Below are 21,098 nucleotides of genomic sequence, written 5' to 3' on the forward strand. Positions count from 1 at the left end.
TTTAATTTTAAAGTGCTTCAGAGTGAAAACAGGAAATTAGTTTCGCATATTATAGAAATCTTCTCGGAAATGACAGTGAGGAAATCAGGCCTGAAGAGGAAGTCTTCGTTCTCGGCGGAGGAGCGTGCAGCCTTCTGGGTCCTAGCGCCGACATATACTCAGGAATACTCGAGTAGGAATACTCTACTTAAAGTATGATTACCTCTATTAAATACAACAAAGTTATTTTTTAAAAACATGAAAGAGCCAATATTGTATCCTGTAAACAATTCCATTATGAATATGCCATTTCAATCAAGTGGTGCACTGTAAAGGTGATCAATCTTGAGATTGATTTTTCTATGTTTAAGAGAGCACCCTGCTGGCAGGGCCACAACACTATAATACTTACGTAATTCTCTAATAATATATATAATAATAATAGTAATAGTTTATTACTCACTTAAATTAACTTTAGTGCATACACTCACCATTAAATAGAAGAGTTCCTAATATTCTGTCCACCCTATTAACATACATGAGGGGTGCAAAATATTAGGAACACTTTTCAATACAATATATTCACTCCAGTACACTACCACCACCACCAACTACAACCTCAATAACAAATTAGAATTATTACCTTTCTGACAGTGTTAACAAAAACTAATAATGTATAAACTTCATCAAAGAAAAATCTATGGCAGAGGTGTTGTGTTGAATTTAAAATCATGTCTTCTATCCAAAAAATGTTTAATTCCCAGTGATATTTGTGGGGGGTTGAAACCCACCATCACTGGCCCTCCTTTTGACAGAAAGTCACACTTGTATAAATAAATCCGATGTCATTAAGAAAAAAAAAAAAACTCATTGAAAATGATTCTTAAACAGTTTATTAGAAAGATGTAGACAATAAAAAAAGAATTTCCACTGTAATTCAACATTACTTGTCTCCCCTTACATTTTATTGACAGTGCAAATATAATTTGGTCATTACATGTCGCCATATCTTTCCGACACTCCCTCACCGACAAGGGAGGATCTACTCTAGATGAACAAACGGAAAGAACCTGGAGGATAGCAACGAACCACATGATGTTGAGGCCCAACCGAGCTTCAAGCCTCTTTATATCAGCTGCAAAACATTTCATCTTGCTTCTTCAGTCTTAACGTGAGTGTGCATGTTAGGCGGGTATGGAGAGAGGAACTGTTAAGATACTGACTGTGTGGGATTCATTCAAATTACCAGATGATCAGTGGGAAGATGCAAATATTTCTGCAATGATTCCAATTTCACATACATTAAACAATAAGTAAAGGGAAACATGTAAGCTGGAAGGTTAAGCTACAGAAACAAAGACTGGCTTCCTGGATATCTAATTCACGGCACATGGAAGGCTTTAGAGGAACCCAATCAGTAAACGCATCTAATTCTCAGATGTACATAGCTAGTGTCTTCTTAAAATCATGAGAAACTACACTGGTCGACTAACTTAAAACCACAACATTGGGAATGGGTGGGCCTTATCATTTTTAACCACAGTTTATTTGAAAACAAGTTGTAAATCTCTTAACACGTATTGCTCAGTTGAGGACAACTATACAGCTTTTCCAACAAATAATGTGTGCTTAGTTGTAATATTTAACAGTAAAACGAGATACCCAAAAAGGTGCAGTACAGCAAATGGAAGTGGAGATAGCTGCTCTGTACAATACCATGCATATCAACCTTCAGTGGACTGATCGGTCAAGAGTTTGGAGCTGAGGCTATGGATTTTAAATATGGCTACTGACTCATATGTACAGTTGTTTGTCACTGCCTTCGATTTTCAAGATATACATTTGTTTTGATTCTTCTTGCCGTCTGTTCTTCCATTTTCTTTCCAGAGTCTTACAGTCTTTCTACTCCAAATCTGGCATTTCTGAAAGTGAAGTCAAACAGAAAAAAAAAAAAAATTAAAACCTTCTATCAGAACAAAAAAACACTTATCAAAAAGGTCGTAGTCATCCTATAAAGTTGTTGTAAAGGCTCATTAATACTTACTCTCGTCGTCGCTATCTGCAGACTCGTCCTAAAAAAGACAAAAGGTAAAAGATGAAGTGGAGAAATGTAGCATAAGGTTCAACAGGAGTTCACTACAATAAGCCTAAATTTAATGATCCGTTTTCATTACTGCATATAAGCCAACTGCTTAGAAAGCAAATAAAAAGGGGGTAAAAAAAGGATTCTTACGTCATCTGCACCGTCTAGATCGGGTAGGTCATCCTCACCTCCCATGTTGTTCATCATCTGTAATATTACACCAAAAGAGTCATTTACTTTTCTTAAATGCTTCTTAAACCCAGGCACCCGAAGTAAGACAGTGGTGGAAAATCCTTTGCATCTTTCTCACTTTAAGCTTGGTTCATACTGTACTTCAATAATGTCATTTGTCATGATGACAGAATGAATCGACTACAGCTGGAATGACAGAGCATGTTGATGCACTTTCCTACTTAATAAGATTAGACAGTGGAGATGCATCACGCTTTGTCTCCTAGTACCAATTATGTTACATGTCAACAACAAGCACCCTTCTGATACCAGTGCTGTTTTCTTTTAGCAACAGTGGAGAGATCACAGGAAATTAAAAGAGAGAGAGAGAGAGGAGGGAATGACATGCAAAAAAAGGTTCCAAGCTGAACGTGAATTGGGGAGCTTGGGCACTCCTACTTTTTGTCCTTTTTCAACTTGAAAACTGTACTTCACTAGAATACAAATTAGGACTATTTCATGCCAAGTGTGCAATATTCAGTTGTGTTATGTTGGAAAACAAACATAAACATCAACTTGAGACTCTGTATCGTCCTCGTATTATATGACTGAAATAAAAAAGATGTTAAAAAACAACCTTGAGACATCTTTAGGAGTCATCGCTATATTCTGTAACATTATCTCTTACACTTTGGGCCTGGTCAAAATGCCATTCTGGGCTTTTTTGGATGGGCCTGTTTGTTATTTTGATTGATGGTATAATAGCTGATACAATAATATGGAAAAAGCTCCTAATTATGTCAAACATTTACCTCTTTAAAGTAATGATGAATTTTAACTGATACTAGTCAATGAACAGTGCTTACATCTGAGAATTGATCGAAGTTGCCCATCTCCTCATCTGAATCATCCTCCCAGTCTTTCCAGTTGTTGAAGTCAACACTGAGCCAACTCAGCTGTAGAGACACAAAAATTAAAATTCCTCATAATAGCAATGAGATGCATTTAAACAACCTAATTTGTGACATTTTAGTTTCGGCTGACTGTATCGCACTGTTAACGATTAACATTTCAAGCCAAATTTATGACACACGCTGTCCTTTATATTTAAGAACGGTTTGCTTGTGCGTTTCTGACCTTTGCCTTCTCTTTTGTTAGCCTCGGCCACGCCTTCCCTGGCTGCGCTTTTCGTAGATAGCACAACACTGAGCGATCTGTGCGTTTATGTTTGGATTCCTGTGTTTAGGAGGAAAGAAAACACCAATGTGTGGTTAATTTTTGGATACATTTCGTGCAATGCAATCTGCGGTACTGGCTAAATGTTCTAAAGCAGTGATTCAGACAATAACTTGTTATAACTTACATTTTCATCAATGGCTTCAAAAAGTTCTATTTCATTCTCGTGTTTGACATTGTCAGTTCCACCAAGACAACTGAGGAAAAAGAAGAGACAGTTAAAATTCTGGGAGGAACGAAACAACAAACAGAGGTCAAGCCAAGTGCAGACCACAGGACTTTCAAAAATCTCAGAACTGCTGTGCTGCTTACACCAGAGACATTTTTTGTCCCAAACTGTTATCATGTTGATGTGAGTGTGTACAAAACTTCTCCCAAATGAGGTGCACTGATAACAAGGTTACTCCACCTTTAAAAACCCATGAAAGGAGCAAATCCAAGCAATCGTGATATTTAACAATAACATGAGACGTGAAATAAAACGAAAAAGAATTAGAGTGCCATACTTAATCCAAATGCAATAACAAACAGGGCGTTAGTTGTGGTTTGTGTTCTGATGAACTTGGCATTCAACTAAGCGTAATAATAAAAAGGCGTGCAACTTCACACTTGTTATCTTGATCAGCATTTTCTGCATGTTTTTGAAGCATCCTACTGTGTCACTCTTGCAGCTCATTCAATGCTTCCTGTTAATTAATAAAATAATTGACTGTGCTATTTTAGTTTGGAGTGTGTGTGTGTCCGCTGCCTCCTGCTTCACGTTGCACTCTCATTGGATACTGCTCTTGATAGTTTGTTTTAAACAGCCAGCATGAGGCAAACGTACCTGAAACCGCACTTTGTTTTATCAAAATTGACTTTAACATCTTTGCTGTCTGCCACACAGAACTCTATAAAAACAGAGTCCCTCCTGTCGTACCACTTGGCAGTTGCTGGATGCCTGTGAAGAAACAGAAGATGTCAAAACATCAATAGCATGTTGGAGAGCTCAACACTTAATGGTTTTACAGCATGAATGGTTTTCTAAACAAAATGTGTGGCCAGTTGTAATTCACAATGTTCATTTAGAGCACAGATCTTGGTACTTTTAGCCAGAGCTTTACACAATGTTAGGATCTGGTCCAAAAATAAGCAACAATGACTTGAAAATTTCTACCCTTTCCCATGTTTTGTAAAAGTACATAGTGCAGCTCATCAGAGCCACAATTTTCATAAAAAATACATGATACAGGTCACCAGTACAGGTAACAGGTGGGCAAAAAAAAGCCTGTGTATCAGGTTACCACACAGAATCCAGTTACACAGTGTGATCCTGTATCAAGACACCTCAAAAGTAACACATCTGTGCTCACTAAAAGTCAATATGTTTTGCATGGGTTCACCTCAGGTTTTCCTAGAAACGATGAATATTATTGTACTGCTTTTAACCTGTCGATGCCAAAGTTATAATCAGGTTTTTTTTTAAGTCCTTCGGTGTGACTAATATACCAAATTCATCATAAAATAAATAGTGATGCTCAATCCAATTAGTAATACCCACTAATACAGTTAATGCAAGATATGAGGGAAGAATTCATGCTCATTCATGATTCACAACTGTTCAAGTCTGTCTTAAAACAAGTCAGGTGCCCGAACAAAAACCGAAAGAGGTTTTCCACGCTGTAATCAGTCCTCCTGTTCATACTTGCTGATGAAAGATCCACTTCAAATGTGCTTTCAATGTAAGTGGTGGGGACCGGAATGCAGTGTGTCCACACAGTCACTTTGTGCAAAAATGCAAGTTTATATGAAACTTATAAGAGGCTTCGTCAGTCTGAATTGGTCATATCAAATGGAAGTATAGTAACAAAGAGAGGGACTTTGGCACCAAAAAGACTAACGTTGAAAGATATCTTGACTCATTTGGATGGCTGAAGCTTCATATTAGCTTCAGATAAACTTTCGAATAGATTTTTGCACAAAAGGAGACTTGTGGCCCCCATCATTTACATTATAAGTGCATAATGAAGGTATCTTCTACTAACCAGTATGAACAGGGGGAATGATTATGGCAATAAAAAACTATTTCAATGTTGTTTTAAAGACATACTTGAAAAATTGTGCACCCGTCCTTTAAACCTTATTAAATGATATATGATTGCTCCTCCATTAATACAAACTTACCGTCAACTACATCAATGAGAAACACATCTTCAGTACATATCAGTGGTTACCACTCATCTATAACGACTCACATCCGCGTTAATTGATGTTTCGATTCATTTTATGCAAGTCACACGAGTTGTAGCCATTACTTAAACTCTAGCGTTATGTTTATTAGCACCTTTCTCCTCTATGCACTGAAATGATGATGGCCTCTTTAGCTTTCAAATCCTCTTACAAATGATCGAGGGGCAACCAAGGCGGTGGATGGGCGCTAGCGTTGAATACAAACGCTGTTGCTCTCTCCCTCATAACTACACTATAAATCCGCCAAAGATTAATAACACTTGGCTTCGCTGTTGTCATAACACATCCCACATTTTCTGTATAACGCTTAAGTCATGATTGCTGGCACAGACCACATGCTAATCTAACGATAGCCTTGTATGAAGCACTTAAATGAACACTCTGCTAGCCGAGCTAACAGCATTGACGTTAGTGAAGCCATGCGGTGCACCTGACACATGAAATAACGTAAAGTAAACGTAACTGTCTTTACAGCTAACGCAGCGAAACCTGTTCTGCTACAATAACTCTGATGGTGCCTAAGGCTTTTTTAAAAAACCCATTATATGAAATTCCAGCTAGGCAGCGTGTTCCCGTTAGCTCACAGTTCACTGAGGTAAGGCCAACCTCCCGCCTTGGCCGAAGCATGTTGTCGGACGGCTAACGTTAGCTAAACTGGCTACTCAGTTTGTATTATCACCTTTTTCCCCACCATTTTTACACTTCCCACAACTTACATGTCGGCGTGAAAGTGAGCTTCTTTTTCACTGATAAAACAGCCTTCTGGAAAGAATAGAAATGCCTGTAAAAAAGAAGGAAATGCTGCCCACACACAACCAATGCAAACGCCTCTAGCTTGTGGACTGTACGCCGGATCTTCTTGCGTACAACAGGATGAGAATTGCAGTTCTGACGCAGCTACAGCGTACGAGACGTTTCTAGAGCTTTCAGTCACGGCTGTGGGCGATGTGAGGGAGGCGGCGTGTGATCTGCCCTGGACTTCAATACATTTAATGTGCTTTGCCATGGTCCCCAGCCAGCCTCAAATAATCTTATCCCTTATCCCCGAACAATTTAAGGATGAGTCTGGGGGGGTTAAAGGAAAATGCACAAAATTGTACTGCACAGTATTTTACATTACAATACATTTTATAGCACTTTAAAGGATAAGTTCATGATTTTTCAACTCTCTCTTTAAACAATAGTCAGGTGCCAAAATGAACACTGAAATAGGTTTTTCTGGCTGTAATCATTCCTCCTGTTCATAATGACCATTAGAAGATCCCTTCATAATGCACTTACAATGTAAGTGATGGGGGACAAAATCTACAGTCCTCATTCTGTGCAAAAAAATGTATTTAAAAGTTTATCTGAAGCTAATATGAAGCTTCCGCCATCCAAATGAGTCAAATCAAGTAGATACCTTTCAATGTTACAGTCTTTTAGTGCTAAAGTCCCTCTTTTTGTTACAATACTTCCATCGCAGCTCAACAGGGAAACACTGTCCGAGGAAACATAAAGAGGGAATTTGATGCTAAAAAGACTGTAAATGGCAGATATCCACTTGATATGACTAACCCAGACTGCTGAAGCCTCATATAAGCTTCAGATAAACTTTTAAATGCATTTTTGCACAAAATGACTTGTGGACACACTGGATTTTGGCCTCCATCACTTACATTGAAAGTGCATTGGAAGGTGATCTTTTAATAGCCAGTATGAACAGGAGGAATGATTACAGCGAGGAAAACCTCTTTCAGGGTTCATATGGACACCTGACTTGGAAAAATTGTTAACCCAGCGTTTAAAATATTGCAACTTTTACCAAGACTGTTACAGACAAAGAGGCAAACATGTCTTAATTTCATACAAGAATACACAAGAAAATGCATGACAGTAATCCAGATGCATATTTAAGGCTGTAATCCTATTTGTTGAAAGGTTTATCTACTTTCTAGTGTCGTTCACTTGTGTAGCAGTAAGTGTAAGGAAAAAAAAGGACAAAACACAATATTAATAAATGCAGTTGTCGATTCTAAAGTGTACATTGTAGTCATCTAATCTGAATGGCTACTTTGAGTGATTCAGTCATCAAAATGATAGTGGAAAGATAAATAGAAATTTTCATAAATGCAATGGGCATCTCACATCCTCCCTTCCTCTTTTTGTCTTTGGTGAATGTGTGCCCTTCAAATGATTAAATGATGACCAAATGATTGTCTTCTTCTTTTAATACTTTAGTTGTTTTCATGTTGTTTTCCACTTTCAACAATTTATGATATAGAAGTTATCTTAACAGAAAAGGCGAAGCAGAATTCAACTTTTAAAAAAGGTACATTCAATTAATACTAGATTTGATATAACATACAATTATCCTACTATACATATAAGAAAATATAGCTACATCATTTATATAGACATTTATATTTAACAGAACAGGAACTTATAGCTAGGCACAGAGAGTAAAGTAAAAATCATCTGACTAATTGCAAAAAGTGGACAAGTTGATACATAACTTTTATTCTTCATGCATAGTTATAACTTTATGTCACCAGAATCCATCTTTTTTCAAATGCATCCCCCATATTTCTTATTTTTTTGAGTCATTTTCTCCATAAATTGTATCTGTTGAATTGTGCTTTTCCAGCTAGTTAAGTCTTTATCCACCTCCTTCTTCTTGTAATTTGCTTCAGTGTTGTGATTCTCAGGATTCTCAATAAATAATTTTCATCTTCACTAAATCCACCTGGGGATTTTCACTGTAGAATATACTCTGCTTTGAAATACAATGTTTGTTTGTTTTTGATAACTTCCTCTATTAACTGCAACATTTGCTAACAAAATTTATTCAAAGACTCACAGGAATAAAAAGAAAAAGATGCATATTGTTTGCCCTAATTTCACCACAGTTCCTCCAGAGTTTAGATTTGTAGTTTTCTGAACCTCATTAAACATCCGTTTCCATTCTTCATCTTACTTTTGTTCCCATTTTGTCTTAATAGCACCAATTTTTATTTCATATTCTCCCTGCAGGATTTTCTACACATTCCCAACTATGTTTGTATCTTTTCCATTATAATTTTTCATTTGTCTTTTTACCAGATTTATGCTTGTTATGCCCTCCATTCTCAGTCTCCCATTAACTGTGGGCCTTCACATTTGTATTGTCTATTTTACTCTTTATAATGTTACAGTTTCAGATTCATGATTCACCTGTTTAAAATCACAAGGAAAATAATAATTTAGCTTTATTTGTTTATTCAGTTGAAAATTAAGTTGTGTTTTTGGATTTCCACCTGTGCCGACATGGTCCAGCTGCAGACTGGAAGTCCCAAAGATGAACCAAAGCTTTACCATCTCAAAAGAAGGCAGGTTTTTTTGGGGGGTGTTGCATAAAACACTCGGAGCTTTGATGAAGTCACCAAACTCCATAAACCAGTGATTAAAAGAGTCATAAAGATACGAGGCTGTCTGTCCCGACCTAACAAGTGCAACAAAACTGTACAAGAAGACATCTAACGAGCCTAAATAAGATAAATTACCCGCTTGGCTACAGGATGAGTGTGTAGATGCTATGAAGTGTTTTTAAATGTGAACTCTGATGATTTAACACATCAAAGTTAGTCTTTAATATTGTTATTCTGTAGTTCTGGAGGGAGATTTGTCAAAACTGAGGAAATAATTGAAGTGACATCCATCAGGTTTGTCAGCCTGGTCTTTGGGACAACAATTTTTTAAACAGAAAACCTGCATTTCCGCTGGGAAGATAGAAAGACATGAGCATTTACCAGAAAGGGAGGGTCTAACTGAATGAGTGCTATCAAGTTGCATTATGGGAAGTGTAGGATCCAACATTTTTGGAGCTCAACTCATCCAATGGATGGAAAATGTCAGGATATCTTAGCCTCTGCTTTAATGATTGAGGAAATTTGTTTTGATCTGTTTCATGAGGGATTCAGTTTGAGAGAATTATAATATAAATATGAGGCTTTGTGGTACTACAGCTAACCATAATAGAGGATGTCCATACTCAGCACTTACTTATTTCTCCCAGTGAGAAAATTGAGCCTTTTTGTATTGGCATTTGAGACAAAATGGAGACAGTTCAGCAGCCATCTTGACACAGAATCAACTTTTGCCAAAACTAATTTGCAGATATGAAGCAGGCAAACATTTCATTTCAGCTTGCTCTAAGACAGTGAGCTGTACACTCCCACGTTCATCCTGATTTTTCAAAGCACGAGAATTGAGGTGTGACTTGCGATCCTTCGAGACGGCATATTTCTGATTTGACTGCTACTTATCTGTGCTAATAAGATACGCCAACTCACCTCTGCCTGGTATTGGGTGTGTTAAAGATCAAATCAGGCCCAAGGCACTCTGAAACCAGATGAACTGACACTGGATTTCCAGCCGTGTCACCCACACAAAATTAAATGATCATTACTTTGAATTCATATATTTTGATTGCTACACCGCAGTGGCTCCCTGGGAGCACTACAGGCTCAAAACTCAGCCTTGGTGTGAATACTGGGATTTGACTTGAGGAATCTGTATAAACACTGGTGTCCTGTCCAGTGCAATACTGGTATTGCTGCACCCTGTGACCCTATATAGGAATATGTGGGTAAAAAATTATGATTGGTAGAATTGATATTACAAATAAACGTTTTCTGAAATTTTAGGGTTGGGGTTCAAATGAAGCTCAACTTACTGCTACCTTGACCAGGTTCATCAGTCTTTGTAACCAAATCACAATGAAAAAAAAAAAAAAAAAACCTCCCATTTTTTCCAATGAAGTACAAACAACAAAATTTCATTTTATCAAGCCACAACTTTATTTCCATCTTGGGTATAAATTGTATAAACGAGCTTAGATTAAATCAGCAACCTCTCTTCGACCCTTTGTTGCCAGCGTCCCCTTACATCGTCAACTCCTGCAAAGGGAACAAAAAAAAAGGTTTGTTAGCGTTTGTGTCAAGACATTCTTTTTGACCCATATGTTAAAGAGTTTCTCTCTTCTCAGGACAGAAATGTTGGCTTCAGTAAACTCAGAAGAACGAAAGTCACTGTATCAATCATCACTGAAGAGTTTTCCATACACATTAGTTCAGATTTGAGCAAACCATTTAAAATGGCTGAATAAAGACTCCACTTTGCTACCACTGAAAAAGGGTTTTTATATCTTACCATAATAGCATTGACAATGTCGTTGTTGTTGTTTTTCAGGGCGCGTACAGCCTTCGCCCGCGACACGTTGGCTTGTGACATGACGAGTTCAATGTCCTTAACCTCAACTCCGGTCTCATCAACCTATAAAAATAATGAGAAATTTGTATTACATCATATTATGAAGCAAGAAACACCCATTAGTTTTAGCTCCTTTTCATCTGAATGAAAAAGTCTTACCTCTTCTTCTTCGCTCTCCTCCTGTACTGTTGGCGTCTGTGTGTTTTCCTGGATGTTTGATACAGCTTCTCCCTGTACCTTGAATTTTTCTGCAGCAGCCAGCTGGGCTTGCTGGGAAAGATCTTCGATCTAGGGTGCACACACAGTAAAATGAAAAATCAATACACCATTTGGCAATAACATTTAGTTGAGGACATTTTGTACTATTTTGACTATCACTATGGTAACCGTGACCTGAATCTCTCAATGAATCTGTTCTGCTGCCTTATAAAAAGCTAAGACAAGACAATATAACCATTATAATCCTTTAAAGGCTCAAGACGACTAATGAAGGCTATCGTCATTGCTGGCTACATACCTTAGCTTCACCGAAGACGATGTATGTGTCTGATGCGGGGCTCTTGTAGACGTCTGGTTTGGTAATGACGAACAAGATGTTCTTTGACTTGCGAATGGTGACTCTGGTGACCCCTGTTACCTGCCTGAGACCAAGCTTTGACATCGCCTGTAAGAAACACAAGTCATATTTTACAGATGTGGCCAAGTTTAACTAAAAGAAAGAAAGCAGAAAAGCAAGCAGTAAAGAAAAATACTGTCATTAAAACAAGATCATTACCTTTCGTGCCTTCTTTTCACTGCGGCTCTGTTTGGCTTTGCTGACAGGTTCCTCGTCTATTTCAGCAGCTGCTGCAAGCTATAGGAGACAGAATATTCATCCACGTTTAATGTCAACGAGTAAATGTGAATTAAGTTTGGATATGAACTCAAAAACATTGAAATGCTTTTAACAATTTCTCTTCTCAGGACAGAAAGGGTGGCTTCAGGAGGCTCAGAAGAACGAAAGTCACTGTGTAAATCATCACTGAAGAGTCAAAAGACCAAAAACATCTGCTCAAAATGTTTGACGCTCATGATCTTTTCTGTTTAGGTTAAAGTCTGTATCAGTGAATACAATATTCCAGACCAGACTAAATTCTCACCTGAGCTTGCTGTGTCTGTGTCTGGGCAGAGTCCTGTTCCTCCAGCTCAGGGACTGAGTCGTCACTGTCCGACTCAGTGCCAGATCCTACAGAAAACGCCGACAGAAACCAAAAGTTAGTCACAACATGCCACCTGTTTCAAACATGTGCTCATGCAGGAAAAAAGCTGCATTGATCCTGGGGAAGGAAAACAGGTTGGTCAATAATGGTTCAAAATACAGTATGTTTGTTGTTACTGGAGATGAACTATACCCACCCAACATGTGGACAATTCCAACATGTAAGTTAACAAAGACTGCAATAATAATGAACTCAAATCCAAATTATTGTGTACTCCAAGTATGTGAACGCAACACCCTAATATCCAATATCATTTATCAGACTGACACTACACATCACTGCTGAAAAAAACAAAAAAAAAACAAAACCTCATTAGACATCATATATTTGCATAAATTAAACTGCAACGTAGCTAACAGTATGCAACAACAGAACCAACTGTTTCCAATAACAGGAGCGTCCATTTCAACGACTAGGAGCATGTTAGGAGTTAAACTTTACATCAAAGCAAGAGCATACTTACTTACACATTATTTGCTTTTTAACAGAATAGCACATTTAAGCATCTGAGCAGTTCCAAAAACGCAGCGATAGTAGGAAAAACAGCACACAGGAGGAAAGAAAGAAGAAAATACCCTTATCATTCTTGATCACAGGCTCCACCTTGGCTGGGGTTTTAGCAGGTGTGGGAGCAGGTTTGGGTGATGAGACAGGTTCAGAAGGAGTTACCTCAACCTCAGGTTTAACAGTGGTAGGTTTTGCAACTGCCTCAGCAAATGTGAGTTTACGGGGAGCTGCGTCAGAAACAGCAGGCTCAATAGGGGCAGGTTTTAAGGGAGCGGATGAAGGCTCAGCTGCTGGTTTGGCTGCTGGAACAGCAGGCTTGGCAACCTCAGCAGGTCCAGCCTTAACCTCAACCAATTTGGCCTCAGTAACTGGCTCGGCAGCCTTTACAGGGGCTGGCTCGGTAACCTCAGCGGCAGCTGGCTTAGGTTCTGCAGCAGGCTTAACAACCTCTGCATCTGGCTTTGCAGATTTAGTTTTTTCAACTTGTTTAGCAGCCTCGACCGGGGCGGGTTTAGCAGCCTCGACCGGGGCGGGTTTAGCAGCCTCGACCGGGGCGGGTTTAGCAGCCTCGACAGGGGCAGGGTTAGCAGCCTCGACAGGGGCAGGTTTAGCAGCCTCGACCGGGGCAGGTTTAGCAGCCTCGACCGGGGCAGGTTTAGCAGCCTCGACCGGGGCAGGTTTAGCAGCCTCGACAGGGGCAGGGTTAGCAGGCTCGACAGGGGCAGGGTTAGCAGGCTCGACCGGGGCAGGGTTAGCAGGCTCGACCGGGGCAGGTTTAGCAGCCTCGACCGGGGCAGGTTTAGCAGCCTCGACCGGGGCAGGGTTAGCAGCCTCGACCGGGGCAGGGTTAGCAGGCTCGACAGGGGCAGGTTTAGCAGCCTCGACAGGGGCAGGTTCAGCAGCCTCGACAGGGACAGGTTCAGCAGCCTCGACAGGGACAGGTTCAGCAGCCTCGACAGGGACAGGTTTGGCCTTACCAGCTGGCTTAGTAGCCTCAACAGGAGCAGGTTTGGCCTCAACAACTGGTTTAGGAGCTTCAACAGGAGCAGGTTTGGCCTCAACAACTGGTTTAGGAGCTTCAACAGGAACAGGTTTGGCTGGGGCTGCTGCTTTAACAGCTTCAACTTTGACTGCTGGTTCAGCAGCCTTAATAGGTACAGGTTTGGCCTTTGAAACGGTTTTAGGAGCTTCAACAGGTTTAACAGCCTCAACAGGTAGAGCTAAAGCTTCAGCAACCACTTTAGCACCTTCAACTGGAGCAGATTTTACTGGGGCTGCTGCTTTGGGAACCTTAGTAACAGGTGCAGCAGGTTTTGCACACTCCTTCTCAACAGGGGGTACAAACACTGGCATTTTAACGTGCTTCTCAGGTGGGATAAGGGGAGGGAGATCCTCATCAGCTACTGCAGTAACAGGAGCAGCTTTTGGTAAAGGTGCCTTAACTTCAGCTGATTTGGGAGGGCTAGAAGCAATAGTATCTGAAAATGAAACTGGGGCAGCTACAGCAGGCTTTGAGGTAACTTTAAAAGCAGCAGGCTTTGTAGCAGCTGGTGGGGATTTTTTTGGCTCAGCTGGGGCAGGTTTAGCCTCAACTGCAGCTTGCTTGGGGATAGACTCTGCTGGTTTTTCATTTGCTCCTGTGACCTTGCTCTCCACAGGGGCAGGAGCAGGCACAAATGCCTCTCCTTTCTTAGCCTTTCCTTGTTTGCCAGCCTTGACAACTTTTGGACCGGAGCGGTTACCCTGGTTAGCAGGTGAGGAAGCAAGGGGAGATTGCACAGGTGACAGGGGGGTTGAGGAAGTAGATTTTGGTGAGGTGGGAGAGGAAGAGGAGGCAGACATTGATGAGCGTTTCCTTCTGCCAGGGACAGCCTTTGGGGCAGAGGAGCCCTTTGCATTCTTGGCATCTTTGCCTTTGGGCTTAGCAGGGCCAGAAGCTGCCTGCGCTGGGGCAGGAGGTGTAGCTGAATAGAAAAAGATTCTTTAAACATTTTTGAAGGGAAAGTGGAAGGCTTGCTCATGCGGGTTAAACGATCAAACCAAGACGGAATCATCTTTCTTAGGGTTAGGAAAAAGGACACACCTACCTAACTTTAGAGTTTGATGCAAACTGCTACTCAAAATGCACGGTACATACTACCCACTTCCACACAGAAAACTGCATTCTATATTTAGTTAGGATGCACTAAAGACAAAAAAGTATTTGCAATGCACATCACCACATCTCAATGAAATATCACACAGCACAGGGCTATGTTACGCAGACATAGCAAGTCCAAAAATGCAACTACTCTTGCACCATTAAACTGGTGCCTCAAAGCAGAACGGACCAACACCTGGCCAAACAGGTCAAGATTTGTGACACTCATTTCTCAATGTGCAGTGAAATGCAGGAGCGACATACTGAATGTCTCTAATATATGTCAAATATGTATTAGAATGGATACAAATAACTTAAATGAAACAAAAACAGTTCCTAGCCAAACTACACTCATTTATTTTCCATTTTTTAAAATTACCAACATTCTTCACTGGTGATGAGGGAGACATGATCAGTTGCAGACAAGGGTTATATAAGTCTAATAGAAAATGTTAACTATCCGTTTAGATATTACAGCATTAAAGATGCAGACAAAAACAATATTAACTATAAAATAAGTCATGACCCATCCAGACAGAAAACACTAACACAGGCAGCAGAATGGCATGAATCCATTTAGCCAACTTTCTCATGTTGAAAAATATGACAAACTATATGCACTGTATGGAAAACATTAAACCTTTGTTGAAGTGAACCTAATCACAAAGGTTCTTTTCAAAGATGGGGACAAAAAGTATGGGGAAGAGGAGAGTCTGCCTTTCACAAAAAGATAAACCAACCTGACAGGTGGCGGGTAGAAAGAGGTGGACCTTCACATTTGGAAGTCCCCTTCGACTGAATGGCCTTGGAGAGAAGTATAACGGGTTCCTTCTTGTCTACGTTTTCATTTTGAGTAGCCACATCGACGTTCACATCACCAGGCAATACTTCATGAGTTGCGTCCGGGCAGAGATTCTTCTGGCATTCTTCCGCAGTCTTTGGTGCGTCAGTCGTCTTCCCATCTTCAGTGTTTGCACTGATGTCCTCAGAGGCAGATGGTTTTGGATCATCAGGGATTTTTTCTGCCACTGCTGCCGGCTCTTCTCCAGTGGCCTCTTCTTTAACAGATATCTGTGTAACCTCTTGGCTGGCTGGTTCTTCAGCAGCAACAGCTGACTCCTGATTTTGAACCTCTTCAGGGGGAGCTGCTACCTCCTGAATGTGCGGCTCTGAGGAAGAAACGGGAGCCTCAGCAGAAGGCACGGTCTCTTCAGGAACAGGCAAATCAGCTGCTGGGTCAGCAGTTGCCCCTTGCGGTGAGACAGGTGTTGCCTCCAACCCAGTCTCTTCAGATTGCTTGGTCATGTCTTGAACAGCAGCCACACCGTTTGGTTGATCGGCAGGAGCCTGAATGCTAGTTTCTTCAGGGGAGCCTATCTCTTGAGCAGGAATAGAGGTTTCTGGAGGATTCTCCAATGGGATTGCCTTATTTACTGAAGGAACAGCCATCTCAGGAGGAGCAGAAGAACTCAATACTCCTGCAGCTGATGAAGTAAGAGCAAGAGGAGTAACAGGGGGAAGGGCCGTCACAGTAGTTAACGAGCAATTTTACTAGCTCAACACAAACTTTGTGAAAAAGGGAATTGTGCTCCACACGTGAATAGAAACGATGAGTTTGTGGAAAAAAGTTCAGTGATGTGGAAATGGCTCTTGATTTGCCAAAGTAGGGGAGGGGGGCGTGTTGGGTGCTCTCCAAAAGAAACAAAAGTGCCCAATGTCCCAAACTCCATGCAGTGTCCAAACGTGAGATAAGCACTGGAAGACCACCCATCGTCCAAAACAGCCCATACATGAAGGTAAGCTATAAATCCATTAACAGTCCAAGATCACTTTTTAAAGCAACAAACTAGACTAACTGACTAAAATCCTAAATTATTTAGACAGTTCAGCATTGTACATTACTATACTGCTTTATGGAAAAGGCTATGTGGTGTAATTACTTAATAGTTACACTTCCTCCATTGTAAAAGGCCTTTTATTCAAAGATGAGAACATTTATGGTCAGAGAAGAGCTCTGGTCCACATGACACCAACACAATCACATCCCTGTGAAATAATGACCCAACACTTATTTTGAATAATGTACAGTACTAATCCATCTGGGGTTGAAGTTGCATCAGTATTTGTCCTTATCATTGTCAGAAGTTCTCTCTCAAACATGTAACATTGTCAGTTACTGATGACTGTTGCATAATAGGATCTGTCATCTTTTGTTTCCTTGGAGTTTGTATTTGCACAGAAAATGTCCAAACGAGTGTACAGCTACTACTGCAAGCACGATTTTTCACCAAGTTCCTCCCACATGGCTGAACAGAATGTAAAATATTGAGCTCTGTTTATTTTACCTGATGAATAAGCTGACAAGCATCGTCACATTAATAAACCTCTATTCAGACTGTACAAATCAAACCACAATTAAATCACCATGTGTATTTCACTGCTCTCACAGTAAAACTGTATTTTCTAAGTTCTTGTCAGTTTTTTAACAGATGTACTGTAGTTAAAGCACTACAAAGATGTATTTTTCAGTAGAGCTTTATGATGGGGGTTGAGCAATACTCTGATAGTCAAAAATATAATATCAATAAATTCAAATTCAGATCTCAAATGGACTAAGTGAGAATTGAGACTACATTTTAAAGGAAAAATAAAAAGGGTAGATTATGGAGCTTATTGTTCTTCATCTTTACATTGTACATTTATTAAATACTACAGACCACTCAAAAATCCCCTTATGAGTTGAATGAATAAGTTCAAAGTTATTGACTATTAATTGCTTCCTTTGAAAGTCTCATCTGTGCTGCACACATACAAATGTTGGGAAACTGTTTCAAATCGAACTCACAGCAGTTTAATGTCAGTCAGTAACAGTACATGTGCAGTGAATGTCTCTGAAGCCTCTTTTCTATTTTTACATTTGGTTGTAGAGTGATAGCTACTACTGACTGACGGGCTAGCCGCCCTGTTAGCTGTTTCACTGGTGCTAACTGCAACTTATCAGTTGGGTGTTCGAGTCAGAGCCCCACCCCTGGCCAAGCATCTCCTCCCACAAACAGAACAGTTTTAGTGGAAAACTGGTGCATACTGGTAAAAAAGTGACACCCAAGAATTAATACAGATGTATGTGCAATTGCACAGTTATGCTGAAATTTGAGCACTTATGATTCACTGTTTTGGGATTTTTTCCTCCAACACCCTCCTTGACATATCCACCTCAACAGTGACTAAAACTAAACCATGAAAAACAGTCATCTATTTTTCACTTTATTAAAAACACTTATCTTAATTTTTGGTCACAGAGCATCACGTACAATATGCACAATGATGACTTTCACAGTCTGTCCACTATTTTTCACAGTTTGTTTCATTCTTTCTTCGGCACTTGTAAGTCCTTTTTGAAAGTCGTGCTGGCACCAAGTTATAGTTTGATCACATACAGCTAGAAAGTAAATAACTAACCACATTTTTCCAACTGAGAATAATGGTTTCTATATATATTGCTATGATAAGGCTTTACAGGTGAGGCTAAAATAAATAGGCAATGCAAAGATCTGTGCCATTGCTAACAAGGTTACGTCCCATCTACACAAAGTGGGTTTTCAAGGCATTTATTGTGCACAGAGAAACCACACTCATCACCATGCATTGTGCGCTAGATCCAGTTGTCAGTGCAAGTCACCACACGCCATTGTGAGTTTGTGTGAATTTAAAAAAAAAAAAAAAAAAGAAAAAAAAAAAAAAGGAGGGGTCCTGGATTACTCTTTTCAAGCCAAGCCATATTAACCCAATGCAGATCCCTCAGTGGGAAAACAACTGTTACAAATGTCCCAACACCTGGCTAGTGACAATCAAAATATGTCACCTGTTACATCAACTCAGTGTCCAGCCAGCTGAGTCAACTCCCCGAACCAAATAATCATTCAATATTGATCCTCTACTTGACAAATTACCTTCAACAGACGGCTATTTGTTGAACAATTCACGCGTTCTCTGAGCTCCAGGACCCCGTTAGTACAGTCAATATGCAGCATTGCATGCAAGATAAGTAAAAATATACAAACCAGTCTCCACTTGAGGCTGCTGCATCTCCTGCTCAGTGACTGGGACCGTTTCTGTGGCTTCACCAGGCATGGTTGCTGGTGAGAAAAATGAGGCAAAGACAATTAAATTTAAGACATTTTAAAATACTACACACAATGTAATTTAATACATTATTCACTGTCATGCTGTTCTAAGAATGAGAGAAAACCAGTAGGGACAAAAAGGCCTGCAATTATTTATGAAGTACAAACACGTACAACTTACAATAAATGTTACTGTCTACAGCTGGAAAGAGGAAATATTCAAGACCTTTGGACAGGAAATGTAAGATTCTTTAAAACCTGCTAAGGCCTTTTCTGTTGAGGGAACTCAAGGTTTTTAAAGACTTTTCAAGACCTGTAGATGCAAATTACCCATTTCCTGCTGTTTTTACAGATATAGCTGATGTAAACAACCCTACGACAGCATCAGAAATCAACACAAACAACTAAAAAAAGTTAGTTTTGGGTGATAACAGGTTCCGATTCTTTATTTTTTTCCCCCAATTCTGATAGTATAAGGTAGTAAATTGTGATTTATTGCTGCACATCTCTTGTATGTACTATCATATTCAACAACTTTACTAGCATTAATATCATGAGAATGATTTAGACAAAGTATCAAGTAAGGACAGCAATGGGAGAAGTACTCAGCTCCCATACTTGAGTAATGTCAGCAATACAAATGTAAAAATACACCACTATGAGTAGAAATCCTATATTCAACATTGTATAGAGCAGTGGTTCTCAAACTTTTTCACGTCATGGACCACCTACGCTGACATGAATTACACCACAGACCCCCATTTAATAAGATTTTATACCAGAGTCCCCCGTCTGATAAGATTTTAGCTTTTTAGATATTTCATCACAGAAAGTGTATGAAACCCATGACCAAAATAGTTATATATCCTATCACTGTTACTTATGAATGGAATTATAGTGAAAATAAATTATTCCCCATTTTGCTGAGGACCCCCTAAAAAAAACCCCTGGGGGTCCCGGGACCCCACTTTAAAAACCACTGTTAAAGAGAACACATAATTCAGTGCTGTTAGGACTTTTAAGACCTGCAGATACAAACTTCTTATAGTAATTTGGGATAGCTTCTTTAGCACAATAACACTGAATGGGTTAGCCAATTCTCACGTTGACTCTCAGTTGACAGAACTAGTTGAACAGGTGACCACGCTTTAGCCTGAGAGCTCAGTCTGTATTACAGCGACGTTTAACTGAGCTGATGTTAGGATCTGTCAGCTTCAACAGAGGAAAGCTATCAATTAATAAGCAAATATAACATCACATTCCCCACAATCTGAACTAATCAAAGTAACCAGCCAGTTGTCACACAGTTCACTGCGGCCCTGACAGGCTGCTAAGGAGCTGGTAGTCATGATGTTCGCCCATTTTGAACCGGTAATCGGCGGTACAACGGCACAAATATCACCGCATAGAGAAACGAAATGTAAATAATAGCTACACCGGCCTGATGACCGCTGTTTACTTAAACGTATGAAACCGTTGGTACGGACAGTAATATGTGAAAAATAGCTGGATGATATTGGATTATCAGCGGAGATACTCACCGACTTGGGACGTTATATCCAAGATGGCTGTGAGAGAGAACTTCTAACCTCCGTTTCTCGGTAATATCCGGTTTAGGGCCGCATCTTCTTCTTCCGGGTTACTTAAAGGGACACAGACTCATTTTTGTAACCATAGAAATTACAATCCTTTTTTATACAGTGGCACTGAAGTGCAAAACACAACAACATTTCACAAAACACAACAACATTTGAGGAAACAACAATATTTCAGAAATGTTGATGTGTTTTGTGAAATGTTGTGTTTTGTGAAATGTCACTGTGTTTTGAGAAATGTTGTGTTTTGCACCTCAGGACCACCACACTTTTATATTTAATTATACTAGCCTACTTCATGAGTCTAGCCACACTATCTCTGTAGGGCATAGCAGTGCTTAAGCTAAATGCTAACATTAGCATGCTAACACGCTTACAATGACAATGCTAAAATGCTGATGTTTTGCAGGTATACCACGTTTACCATGTTAAAGTTGAGATGAAATGAAAAATGCCTTTTTAACCGTTTTAGATCACATCCCCAGTGATATTGTGCACCTATTTAACAATACATGGCAAAAAATATAACAAAAAAATGTTTTCTTT

General features: G+C 39.8%; 2 protein-coding genes and 2 non-coding genes across 5 annotated transcripts; all 4 read right to left on the reverse strand.

The window, feature by feature from the left end:
• Positions 1-856: 856 nt before the first annotated feature.
• LOC121896335 (prostaglandin E synthase 3-like) lies at positions 857-6,719 on the reverse strand. The gene is made up of 8 exons (XM_042410155.1): positions 6,415-6,719; positions 4,296-4,409; positions 3,597-3,666; positions 3,371-3,469; positions 3,100-3,189; positions 2,213-2,269; positions 2,024-2,051; positions 857-1,901 (listed from the first exon to the last, which is right to left on the reverse strand). Exons 1-8 carry the CDS (start codon positions 6,702-6,704, stop codon positions 1,882-1,884), a joined length of 768 nt encoding a protein of 255 aa, XP_042266089.1. The 5' UTR covers positions 6,705-6,719; the 3' UTR covers positions 857-1,881.
• A 3,772-nt stretch (positions 6,720-10,491) lies between these two features.
• Positions 10,492-20,605, reverse strand: LOC121895667 (nascent polypeptide-associated complex subunit alpha, muscle-specific form-like). Of its 2 annotated transcripts, none has more exons than XM_042409060.1 (9): positions 20,499-20,605; positions 18,895-18,969; positions 13,671-14,657; positions 12,067-12,152; positions 11,703-11,780; positions 11,445-11,591; positions 11,087-11,215; positions 10,868-10,990; positions 10,492-10,614 (listed from the first exon to the last, which is right to left on the reverse strand). In XM_042409060.1, the coding sequence occupies exons 2-9, from the start codon at positions 18,962-18,964 to the stop codon at positions 10,600-10,602; spliced, it is 1,635 nt and encodes a 544-aa protein (XP_042264994.1). In that variant the 5' UTR covers positions 18,965-18,969; positions 20,499-20,605; the 3' UTR covers positions 10,492-10,599. The 2 variants fall into 2 exon arrangements, with proteins under 2 accessions (XP_042264994.1, XP_042264995.1); XM_042409061.1 differs by lacking the exon at positions 13,671-14,657 and adding an exon at positions 15,574-16,317 and having other exon boundaries at positions 20,499-20,604.
• On the reverse strand, positions 10,695-10,768 carry LOC121896539. The gene has a single exon (XR_006096035.1). It is a non-coding gene; the product is annotated as a small nucleolar RNA SNORD59 (small nucleolar RNA).
• Positions 11,882-11,955, reverse strand: LOC121896540. The gene has a single exon (XR_006096036.1). It is a non-coding gene; the product is annotated as a small nucleolar RNA SNORD59 (small nucleolar RNA).
• Positions 20,606-21,098: the final 493 nt, after the last annotated feature.

Source organism: Thunnus maccoyii, chromosome 4 (genome assembly GCF_910596095.1).
Source record: "Thunnus maccoyii chromosome 4, fThuMac1.1, whole genome shotgun sequence".
Classification (NCBI taxonomy): Eukaryota; Metazoa; Chordata; class Actinopteri; order Scombriformes; family Scombridae; genus Thunnus; species Thunnus maccoyii.

What these genes read in the sequence shown, in the direction of transcription:
- LOC121896335 (XM_042410155.1), bottom strand. Translation starts at nt 6,704, where the DNA reads ATGGCAAAGCACATTAAATGTATTGAAGTCCAGGGCAGATCACACGCC. An exon ending in ATCTAGACGGTGCAGATGAC is followed by an intron (nt 2,052 to 2,212) that starts GTAAGAATCCTT and finishes TGTCTTTTTTAG; the next exon opens with GACGAGTCTGCAGATAGCGA. An exon ending in TGCAGATAGCGACGACGAGA is followed by an intron (nt 1,902 to 2,023) that starts GTAAGTATTAAT and finishes CTTCACTTTCAG; the next exon opens with AAATGCCAGATTTGGAGTAG.
- LOC121895667 (XM_042409060.1), bottom strand. Translation starts at nt 18,964, where the DNA reads ATGCCTGGTGAAGCCACAGAAACGGTCCCAGTCACTGAGCAGGAGATG. An exon ending in GTGAAAAGAAGGCACGAAAG is followed by an intron (nt 11,592 to 11,702) that starts GTAATGATCTTG and finishes TGTTTCTTACAG; the next exon opens with GCGATGTCAAAGCTTGGTCT. An exon ending in TCGTCTTCGGTGAAGCTAAG is followed by an intron (nt 11,216 to 11,444) that starts GTATGTAGCCAG and finishes TGTGCACCCTAG; the next exon opens with ATCGAAGATCTTTCCCAGCA.